Raw genomic sequence first — 12,582 nt, forward strand, 5'->3', positions numbered from 1 at the left:
TCCGAGGAAGAATTACACGAATGTAAGTGATTTGATTCAGAAACCGTCCAGTGTCCCCACCGGAGCCGAAGAAAGTGAAGCTCAATGAAAGTGTTTCCTTTGGATCGAGAAAAGAAAGAAACATCACTGCCGGGGATGTAACAGTGAATTTGCGACTTCAATGTGCATGTATTTAAATGAATGATTGTGACATGGATTTATAACTGTGGTGCCTAAACGATTTCATATACAGTAAAATCGGATTATACACGAAACACTCATTTCGTATAAATTACTGGAATATTTCACGCCTTGAATATTGTATTTGATAATTAATAAATATGTTTTCTCGCACAACGAAGAGTGGTCTTTATTCCTGGTTTTTACTGTCAGTCCAATATTTCTCATAATATTGGCCTTCTCTTAATAATACTGGACTCTTAATAATACTGGACTATGTTCAGTACCGTATGAAAAATAAAGTACTGTCAAGACAAAGAACTGACGTCACAACAATGTTTTAATCCCTGATTATAGATAATGTTCCACTTCGCAAAGTGGTTTATCAAAAGTTCCAAAATTAATTCTTAGCATTTCCCGTGATATCTCATCGTCCAGTATCGGGTCTTCCGAACTCGTATCGCTCTGTCGTGACGTCACTGAGTGCTCCGCGATTTCTCTATCTGCAGTCCACAATACTGGGTTGTCTGTAGGTGGGATAGTTTGTTCCAGGGGGGAGGAAGAAATAGATGGCATACACTCGTTCTTGGTTATTGAAATTCGCTGGATGTTGTGTTTTCTCTGATGATACAGGAATATAGTGACAATAATCACTAACAGCATGGAGCACACAGCTAATGAAATTACCGTGGCTGTTGCTACCGACTTCCGCTGGTCATCGTGTTTGAGCATGTCTACAAGAAAAGAGTGTTAAAGAATAGTTCTTCCCGATGTTTTTCCTAACAGTGAAGAATAAGAATAAAAAGAATAAGAATAAAACAATGCCTTGAAATAAGGTCGATGTTGGATAATTGTGCAGTTTCCACCGGAAATTCGAATAGAAAACACGATATCACAAAGTGGTGAACAATCATCCAACCAATCAAGTTCTGAGCTGTAGAAGTTTTTCTTATCAAAATCTTGTCCGTGGTATGTCTGTTCTTCTGTCTGTCGTCTGCTCAATTTTTGCATCTTTAATTCTGTTCACACTGGGCCAATTTTGACCAAACTTCCGGCATAAAACATCCTTAGGTATAGGGGATTAAAGAAGCCATGTCACCTCCCTTTGGAATTCAGTAAGAAAGGTGAAAATAGGATGAGGTGTCTAAAAATCTCACTCTCGATAACAACTGAACCAGAAAATATAAACTTGTACGAAAACTAAATTTTCCAGGAAAGTGTAGATGTTCAAACAAAGAACCATTGTAGTACCAAAAAGGATTTTTTTTTTATGTATACAGGATGTAAGCATCCTGTTTTAGTGTAGGTTCAATTTTGTTCATACCATGAATCCCGATTTTAAGGCGAGAGATGTGGAAACTACCCTGAATGGAAAACAGAGTAGAACAACAAAGAGAGATAACCCATTTTTAAAAAAAATCACCACATCACAATAAAAATATAGAGAAAGTAAACAATACATATCTTCAAGACATTTAGGGTGCAATATATGTTCAGACTACTCTTGGATTCTTGACGTGGCCCGATAGGGTTTTTAACTTTTATATAGGAACGCGTATATAAAGGAAAATTCTTTGAAAATCTTCTCATGGATGAATAGGATTCACTTTTTACATATGAACTGGGTGTTTGTGTAGTGTAGTGGTTAGAACACTTGCTTCTCATCGCCGTGACCCGAGTTCGATCCTCAGGATCAGAAGTGGGCATAAGTGAGAGGGTATTGTCGTCACTCACTCGGACACGTGGGATTCCTCCCACATCAACGACCCCTTCACCCCAATATCTGAGCCGATGAGAGGCATTAAAGGGACTTATTCATGATTTTCCGCAAAATTTTGTTTTTCACTTTTAACGATCAAAATCTACTGTCTAACGTGTTTAAAAGGTTTTTAAAAAAATTAAGGTTATACATTATCACAGAAGCTCATTTTAGGGAGTTTGTTATTTGTTTTGTAGACAAAGATTGCGGTGTGTTATTGTTTAAGAAGTTTGCAATATATTGAATATAGGGTAAAAAGCTTTAAAAACTTTTTAAAATCTTCTGTAAAACAGCAAGGCCATGTAAGTCATATTGATATTAAAGTATACCCATAACGTGCGTATTCAAATTCAGTTTACTCATGTCCATTGATGCTAGGTTGGGGTCATGATATGGAGTGAAACTTGTTTGATTACTAAAGATGGTAAAAAAAAATCCTCTGAAGAACAACAGGACCAAAATGATTTAGGTGAACAACGGCCTATGGACCTCTTGTTTCTAAAAAATCAAGTTCACAAGATAACCGCTGGATTTAACGTGGGATCACTAGAGGGGCATTGTTGGGATTTATTTTTTTATTTTTTTTTACATGGGGGCGGGGGGATCCAGTAGCTCATAAGCCTTTTGTTGTTTTGTTTTGATTTTATAACACACCTGAACTAACCAGGGATGATGGAGCGGTCATTGTTGGCAAAAAGATTGATTCAGTCTGTGATGATGAAATGGTAACGGGAAAATAAATCAACTGACAAGTGTTAACATCATCCTCATCCATGGGAGAAGGTACACTCGAAATGTCGAAATTTACCGGCTCTGGTGACGACCCTCGAGCTCGTGGTCTGAAGACACACATCATTTCGAAAATCACGCTCTACAAAACCAAACGTGTTATAATCATAATTTCTCGTTTCCGAACAATTTTTCTAAAAATTTTCTCATTTTTCCAGTTTTACTCACCTGAATGGTTCCGAACAAGGCGTCGTCTTTGAAGAGATCAACGTCATTTTTCAGATCTATGAAATAACTTCCAATAGGATAGGCGTTGGAAGATATCGTTGTTTCTATGTAAAACCCTTTCAATTTTTGAAAGGAAGCTGGAAACGTAAATAAACATGTTTTTACACCATTTAATTTAATTCAGTTGTAAAACGTTCCATGAAATTTCTGGACCAGTGCTTTTTAAAATTTTTAGGTCACCTAGGTAACTCATTGCAGTCCGTCGTCCGTCAAAAATTGAACACTGCAGCTTCTTGATAACTATCAATCCAATTCTTTTCAAATTTTGTATGAAGCATCTCTGGGAGAAGGAAGACATGGATTGTAAAATTTAGGACTCCTGCACACGGACAAGGTGATCATCTGTCTGAAAACCTAAATGCATAGTCGTGTAGAGCAGTAACACCTTTACCAATATTGTAAATATGCATTTAGTTTTTATCCCGTATCAGCAAAGTTAAAGAAGTCTTAAAGACAATCACAATAATAATTTTGGCCCTACCCTGGAACCAAAACCCTTACACCTGGGATAAGGGATCATGAAATTTACAAAACCCTTACACCTGGGATAAGGGATCATGAAATTTACAATCTTACACCTGGGATAAGGGATCATGAAATTTACAATCTTACACCTGGGATAAGGGATCATGAAATTTACAATCTTACACCTGGGATAAGGGATCATGAAATTTACAATCTTACACCTGGGATAAGGGATCATGAAATTTACAAAACTCTTACACCTGGGATAAAGGATCATGAAATTTACAATCTTACACCTGGGATAAAGGATCATGAAATTTACAATCTTACACCTGGGATAAGGGATCATGAAATTTACAATTTTGGTAGAAGTCTTCCTGATCTACGTCAATATGAATTTAGTTTTTCTTACGCATGTGCGGTTTTGGAAAAGAAAAGTTTTGAAAATTGGTCATTTTTTTGCGCCGCCCATCAGGACCCAGGGGTGCGAGAGTACTGAAATTTCCATTTGATGTCCCCCTTTTCCAAATGATGATTCATACCAAATTTGAAAAGAATTGGAATAGTAGTTATCAAGAAGTTAAAAATGCTCTATTGTTCATACATTTAATATCTGACCATTTTGACCCTGATACCAAAACCCCTACCCCTTGGATCATAAAATTTACAATTTTGGACTACCTGCTCTTTCTAAATATTCATTGCGTTTTAGTTTAGTATCAATAGCATATTTAAATGTTTTACACATAAACACTGTGTACCAAGTTTGGTCCCTACCTGGTGTCAAAACCTATAAATTTACAAATTTGGTAGAGACATTCCTGCTGTACATCACTATGCATTTCGTTTATCTTCCATATTTGCGGTTGTGGAGAAGATTTTGAAAATTGGTCAGTTTTTGGCAGTTTTACCCTTCCTTCACATCCTAGGGGTGCAGGAGTCCTAAAATTTACAATTTATCCCCCCTTTGTCCAAATAATGCTTCATACCAAATTTGAAAAGAATGGGAATGGTGGTTGTCAAGAAGAAGTTAAAAATGTTCAATTGTTAACGCGCGACGGAAGATAACCATTTGCAATAGGTTACCTGAGATTATTCAGGTGACCTAAAAAGCATTAAGATTCACTTCATTAAAAAGCAATAATACTATCATTTATATAAGAACACTTGAGTGGTTTTCAAGAATTGTAAACGTATGAAATATTATTCAAGCATGTAAATGCACTAATGCAATTTTAAATTTTAAGAACATTAATTAATATAATACGAAACACATTATTTGAAGGAAAACCATCAACGTGTTATAAATGCAAGTGCTTAGAAATTAAAGTGTGATTCATATACATTACATCTGCTTACTAGATAGAAGCGAAAGATAGTAGAGTTTATAAACCTTAACAAAGTATCATGTGGAGATTTTGTAAGTGATTTTCAAAGGTTTCCAATCAAGTTGGTGTGCTTATCGCTAGTGGATTTTAGGTGGGCGTACATGCCCTCTTCAAATTGCAGTTGTGTCCTTTGTCAGAATACAATTTAAATTCACAAATTTTTTGTGGAATAAATGCATATAAATAACATATATAATGTATATGAATTGATTATATAACATAATTAATTATATCCTAAGAAAGGAATATCATCAAAAATATGCTCTTTCTTCAAATCGAATTCTCACCGTTTAGATGCGGTTTAGGTTTCAATATTGGATATCGATATGACCGGTTAAAACGGCAGAATAACTTGAATATACATGTAAATGATTTAAAAAAATCAGCAGATGCGCGTCAAAAGATCTTAAACTTACAAGTGCTAGAGCATGTATATCGAGGGAGTTTAGAGAAAACATTAAAACTGACAAAAGATGATCACAATAAATCATACACGTATGCTTCGTTAAAACCCGTGCAGATGAACGTGATGACGCCCCGATACTACCGGCTTGTAGAAAATGCCTGTCATGCTAGTGAAGAATATAAATTGCTTGGATCGAAAAAAATCTACGACAAACTTTTTTTCTGCATTTGAGTGTGATTTGTGTTTGTTAAACATTACCATTCATTTAAAGCATCATGGGCGTGTTTTAAATTCATTAGTTTGAATCATGCTTTTTATGTACGTGTATATATTGAACCCTGTCTTCTATGTTAATGTTTACATGTACGTGTATATTTTACTTATTCATTAATGACATTGAGCAAGTATTAACTAGCTTGTGTGACTAGAGTCTCAGAAAAGTTTTCATGAAGACTGATGTATATATCGATTTTTTAAATGAAGAAATTGATTGATTGATTGATTGTATATTGTATTGATTGTATATTGTATAACGTCTCTCTTGAGCATCTTGCACTCGTATGTAGCGTTATCAAACATGACTGGATGAAGTTTAAAAAAAAAATCCCAAATCAGATTGTGTTAACTAAAATACGCCATATTTCATCATCAAAATACAGTGAAACACGGGACATTCCGGGGGCTTTACTACTGACCCTTAACAGGGTCCACTGGAGACTTAAAAGAGGCCCAGATATTCCTTGTCTCGCAGGACTTTTTCCACGCCCCTCTAAACTGAAATCCTTAATCTCCCCATGCTTATAAGGTAATTTGCATTTAAGAAACTTTTACAAAATTTTTAAAAAAAATCATTTTATTAAACCAGTGCTATATAGTGAGACTTCCCTCCGGGAGACTGTCTTTATAGTGGGACCCCCCCCCCCCTCCCCCAATTATCAATAGTGAGGCTTTCCCCTCTAGGTGCTCGGTATGAATTTTATTTTTAAATTTCCACCAGAAGACTGGCTATGGCATTTAGTGAGTCATCTGTGGAGCGCCAAATTAACATAAAGCCAATAAACTCAAATAATTGAAAATATCTTTTCTTATTTGAAGATATCATCAATTCAATTACTGCTTATAATAATTGAATTAATGCGCGCATCAAATTAACTATTGCTCTCCTCAAATCAATTACTGTGCGCATTGATCAATTGAATTGGGATAATTGATTTGATCCGCGCATTAATTCAATTGATGAGAGGAATAATTTATTTAATGCGCGCATCAATTCAATTGATGAAAATTATTACATATATCAGTCATCCAAAATATTACTTTGTTAAACACCACTCTGATTCCACGCACAAGTATTCTGAAGTTGAAATAAAAAATATCCTACAGTTCCTCATTGACAATATCCTCGTGCTCTTTGGTGGTCAGGTCTTCCAACAGTCTATAGGAATTACCATGGGCACGAATTGTGCTCCTTTGTTAGCTGACCTGGATATACCAGAGGTGGGATCAAGTGCCTAGGAGGTGCAAGTACCCCCTATCGACCGGTCACACCGGCCGTGTGCCCTATGTCTTGATCAGGCAAACCGAGCTATCCGTATTCAAAATCAGTGTGCCAAGAACGGCCTAATAATCGTCATAAACACGTCAGACAGTATTCGACCCAATGATAGATTGTATTGGCAAACTAGATCGTTATAACGATGTGCAGACAAATGCGTATATCATATCTTTAACGAATATTCCTATATACATGTATCAGCACCCCTGTTGTGGCCCACCCTACCTCCGGGGACCATGATTTGAACAAACTTGAATCTACACTGTCAGGAAGCTTTCCTGTAAAATTCCACTTTTCTAGCCCAACTACAGTAATTAAAAGAAAGTTTTATAAATGAAATACAAGTGAGAGATTTTTATAGTCATCCTACTCTTGAGTATATACATGTACGTGTAAAGTTAAAGTGCAAACTAACATCCAGGGGGAAATAGGAGGAGTCTTTTATTGCTTTTACACTAAACACATAAAAACTAGTTTAAAGGTCATAGGAGACGGTTTTTAACAATACCTTTTCTCTCCATAATTATCAACTTTGTTTCATAGACTCCTCATAAAAAAGCTTTTTAAAGATTAATAACGATATTAATTCGAAGAAATTGAGGTTCAAAGGTAGTCGGAATAGAAAATCGTTACCCGATTATCGTTCCTGATTTCCTGAATTTGTGACGTCATAAGAGACCACACTCAGATTTGCGAATCAAAACAAAAGCACATTCATAGACGATTTATTCGCAACTGGAGGAACTTTTGAATGGGGAACCATAGTTTGTTATGCAAGGATATCACTTTGAACTCATAATTAATGCAAATGCCAGCCACATCGACGACTTTTCATCGGAGGACGAACAAGAAGATCAATCACTTGAGGTCCTATTTATTCCGAATCGGTTGACTTGAAATAATACTGACTGGTTAATGATAAATGTATATGATAATTTCATAGTACATTCTTTGATGACAATAAGAGAAATATAGATAGCTATTACTTTTACTATTTATAACCCCTTGTAGACACGGTGACGCAGCATCCTTTTTTCCCCCAAGGGGGGTGTCAAATTGAAGGCTGACTGACAAGAAAGGTGGGTACCCCCTCATTCCCCTTTGGTTTTATGTGCCAAAGTCCCACCCTGACTCGGATATATTGTATATAGCCAGATCGGAATTTCCTTCGCAAACAACGTGAGCGCCGTATTTTGAATTTATTTTCATAGGATTTTTACAAGTATCGTGAGCTATTTTAGTTTAACAGGTAAATATAATAATAAATATAAATGGCATTAACATTCTTTTACAATAAAATTTGCGACATTAGGGCCTATATGAAGAATAATTTACCATCACATTAGCCGCTATAAGGGCTCTTTCTTGCGTATAATGGTTGGAACTGGAAGCCAGAGGAAGAACGAATTCTTCGTCTGGACCAGTTATTGAAGGAACTCGAAAAATCCGAATGTCCTGACTGTTTTTGTTGGCCATGCGTTTTGGACGAGTCACACAGACAACTTTAGGTAGCCAAAGAGTTCTGGTGTGCGGTCCAGAAAAACTAATTCAAACAGAATAAAACTTTCTAATTTAAACAGTTTTGGAATATGTTGAGTCATCGTGGGGTGTGGGACGATGATCAGTTCATAAGCTGTACAAAGCCAGAAAATCTGCACAGTACGCAGGAACTCCCGTCGGAAACTGTATGTTTGGCAGTCATACATCGTCGGATACCCATGTGCAGTAGACAGTCAAAAGGATACAAGAAAACTTTTAAAAAAGAATAATCTGCCTAATTTATCAATAGCTAACGTTCTCATTTATACAAAATAAATTTATCGAGCTTTAATTTTTACATGTTGATTCATTAGATTTAATTATCAACGTTTCGATTAACCTGTGCAAGAAAAATGACTCCCATGAATTTTTCAATCTTACAGAAACGTACAGGTAATGCAGGTGTATTTGGGACGGTATATACAAGCGAGCAGGGTTCCCTTGGGCTTGGGGTTTCATACCTGCCTAAAATAATCCCGCCCCGCACTTCCATGTAACTTACCTGAGGAAAACCGACCGGTTGTTCAAAATTCTCGGCCTTTAATTAATTTTTTGTTTTAAATGTTGACCCCAATAAGGAAACTAACGTGCAAATTAGTGCTTCATTTGAAGAAGAAGAAGAAAATCATCCCCCAACTCTTGCATGGCCGTAAAAATTGGTTTATTTCACCTGATTTAAAAACTTGTAATTTCAATATCGCTCCACCATTTGCTTTGAACATTCTTTTTAAACAGAAAAGAGGGGGGGGGGGTCTGATAATGCAACTTTCAACATATAAAGTTAGTAGACCTATTCATCTTCAATTTCTTTACTTATATATTCAGAGAGAACAATTCTCACTATATAACACCGGTTCATTGGTATTCAACATCTGTGGTATTCTTAATTGGTTGTAATAATTTATTGTGTTCTTTTGTTTGTTTTGTTTTTTGTTTGTTTGGGATGGTGGTGGTGTTTTTTGGGGTTGTTTTTTTTGGGTTTTTTTTAGGAAACCTGAGCAAACATAATATATTTAAAGAGCTTTCAGAGACTAAGGCCTCTCTCTCTCTCTCTCTCTAACAGAACCGAAAAAATTACTTCCGTCGCGGTAAATGCAAAGATAAAACGTTTTCGTATTTTCTCTACTTGTGGTGAGGGAAAAGCACAAGGAGATTGGATCTATAACCTGCACAGTAAATAAACAAATTTATCAGGAATTGCGTCACTAAGGAACCTACCATCGCTGGGACCTTTCCACGTGATGTTCAGCAATATTTCTGACCCATTCTGGTGTTGGACGGCTGTGATATTGTGACATAGCGGGGGTGAGGGCCAGGGTTTGTTTGTCAGGCTATCTACTTCTATCAAAGTAAATGGATACAGATAATTGTAAATCTGTTAACAATATCCAGTTGACAAGAAAACTTAGGAAATGATTCACAGTGATGCGGGGAAATAAAGGAAATATTACCGGGGAAACTTTCAAAGAGTCCCAGATCCTTGAATCTACAAGTTACATTCCTCTACAAGTAAAAGAAGGAAGTTTTTTGTCTTATCTGATGAGAGAAACGATGTAACTAACAATGAGTAAGGAATTCCCATCTAACACAAACTCGTATCTTACCAGACTGGAGCAGGCATTGTTTGCGTGGCATGAAAGTTCTGGTGATTTCTCGGCATCACCAATCCAAACATGAAAACAGAATATCAAACACAACACTAGTGTCAAATACGGACAACCCATAACCAGAATGATTTTTCACAATAGATAAAATGATAATGTGGAAGTAAAACGTTTTCATTTCCCATTGCAGATATCACACGATTGTGATCCAGGATGAATCAAACAATGAAGATAACAACAATTGATAACTCGAATAAATAAGTGTACAATGTATTTATCATCAGTAAGTTCAACCGCTAATACACCTGGTTTTAGGTGACTCATTACACCAAAATTTTATTTAATGGCTGGTAAAAACTTCTCGTATGAAGTAGGATTTCACCATCGAAAGAGTGATACAAGCTCTCAATTATTTTATATGAATTTTTTCCGGAATGAAATAAACGGCGGGGTGTTTTGTTTGCAAACAAGAAATTTTAGAGTCCAATTTTCGCTGTTATTTGATGCATGATGTAGATATTTGATAAAACATGCCTAAAGTTCTAATTTTTAAAATAAAAATATTTATGAAAATTGAAAACATTATTTGCTAATATTTTTTCCATCTACAGCTAAAACTTCAAAACATGTCAGAGAAAAAGATACATAGAACAAATGTGTTTCAACTGAAATGGCCAAAATACAGAAATATCGCGATTTTTCAAATTTGAACCGAGTCCGATCGGAATTATAAAAAGTAGTCATAGAGAACATTGTAAAACTACATCCCCTTGATTTAAAATGGTTAACACCTTCAATGAATATTTAAAAGAACTTAATTTCTTGATGAAGAGTGCATAAAATAATGATAATAATATATTAATAATATGACTATATCAATAATTTCTATCAATTTTGATTGGGCTATGTACTTTTTTCTCTGGTTTGCTTCATTATCCAAAAATAAAGAATATTAAAAAAATAAATAAATAAACATATTTCTGAAATTTGGTCAATTAAGTAGATTTTAAGAAATTTCAACCAAAAAAAAAAATTCTAATTTTCATATATTTTTTCTTAAAATATCAAAACATTCATGAGTCTTCCTCACATGTTTTATTAGATACATTGTATTTATATCATGCATTCGATACCCGAGGGGGGAAGCTTTTATCACTCTTTCGATAGTGAAATCTTTATCTCTTCACCGTTGTACACCTGATGCTGTCGATTTACACATTATAATCAAGCGCCCTATTTGGTCTCAATGAGGAGAATAGGGTCGTGTACAATTCCTCTCCATTCTGTCCTTCGTTCTACTACCCTGCTTGCCGTGAACAAGTCCTCTCCATTATGTCCTTCGTTCTACTACCCTGCTTGCCTATGTCCAGGTCTTTAGTCCAATTTCATTTTTCTCTTTCTACTGTTACATAGTCAATACAGACGATGAAAATCCAACAGCCGCGGGGATTCTTTTTGGAAAAGATCTCTTTTGTTACTTATATAGTTTATTTTTTGCTCATAAGTGCAAGAAATGATTATCAATATATATATATATATATATATATATATATATATATATATATTATATATATATATATCCTTTATCGTCTAGAATTTAAGATTTTTAGAATAAAAATGTATTTTAATGTGCATTTATAAAATGTCTACATATGTAACCGGAGCAGGAAGGCAGATGTTGATTTCATTAATCTATTCAGTAGAAAATAAAGGTATTTACCTACAGTAACAGAGAAATAATAATACAAATCAAAAGAAAGTAATATTAATAATAAACTATAGAAATATGACACAGTAAACGTTTAGCAGAATATTATAGGCCTACTTTATGAAAAATGTACATGTGTTCTATAAATAATTTAAATTAAGATCTTACAGACTCGTGCATACATAATCATTACAATTACAATGAAGTAGAGAACTTGCAATCAAAATAATTACGGGTGTCAGCACTTTACATGGAAATGAAACATATATAGCAATACAAATATAGAAATAACATACCATTATCTGCGGATGGTGTTAGCTGATAGGAACTCATCCAAACGTATATCTGCTCTTTTTGCGGTAGATTTAAACAGATACATGTACTGAAAGACTATTATTGGATAAAGAAATATGAAATGATCAAAGAACCAATGAATAAAACTTTACTCAGCCAATTCAATCCAGATGCACAATAGAACTTTCGGTAAATCAAAATTGAAGATTATATCTAATGAAACTATAAATGAAGAATAAATACATGCAGAAATTGATATTCATACTATCACATATATACATATGAAAAATAGCATGTCATACTTCAATTGATTTTTTGGCTCCAAACGTATTTTTTGATGATAGTACGAAATATCAATAGCCTTCTCTTTTTTTTTTTAGCTCACCTGAGCTGAAAGCTCAAGTGAGCTTTTCTGATCACCCGTATTCCGGCGTCCGTCCGTCTGTCCGTCTGTAAACTTTTCACATTTTCAACTTCTTCTCAACAACCACTGGGCCAATTTCAACCAAAGTTGGCACAAAGCATCCTTAGGTAAAGGGAATTCTAAATTGTTAAAATAAAGGGCCAGGCCACCTTTCAAGGGGAGATAATCAAGAAAAGGTAAAAATAGGGTAGGGTCCTTAAAAATCTTCTTCTCAAGAACCACTGGGCCAGAAAAGATGAAATTTATAGATAAGCTTTATTAGGT

The 12,582-nt window shown here is 35.0% G+C and overlaps 1 protein-coding gene across 1 annotated transcript; it reads right to left on the reverse strand.

Moving 5' to 3' along the window:
• Positions 1-321: 321 nt before the first annotated feature.
• Positions 322-10,115, reverse strand: LOC125652911 (uncharacterized). Its single transcript, XM_048882390.2, has 6 exons — positions 9,893-10,115; positions 9,740-9,791; positions 9,507-9,629; positions 2,876-3,012; positions 2,573-2,789; positions 322-893 (listed from the first exon to the last, which is right to left on the reverse strand). Exons 1-6 carry the CDS (start codon positions 10,010-10,012, stop codon positions 511-513), a joined length of 1,032 nt encoding a protein of 343 aa, XP_048738347.2. The 5' UTR covers positions 10,013-10,115; the 3' UTR covers positions 322-510.
• Positions 10,116-12,582: the final 2,467 nt, after the last annotated feature.

The sequence above is a fragment of the Ostrea edulis genome, chromosome 5 (genome assembly GCF_947568905.1).
Source record: "Ostrea edulis chromosome 5, xbOstEdul1.1, whole genome shotgun sequence".
Classification (NCBI taxonomy): Eukaryota; Metazoa; Mollusca; class Bivalvia; order Ostreida; family Ostreidae; genus Ostrea; species Ostrea edulis.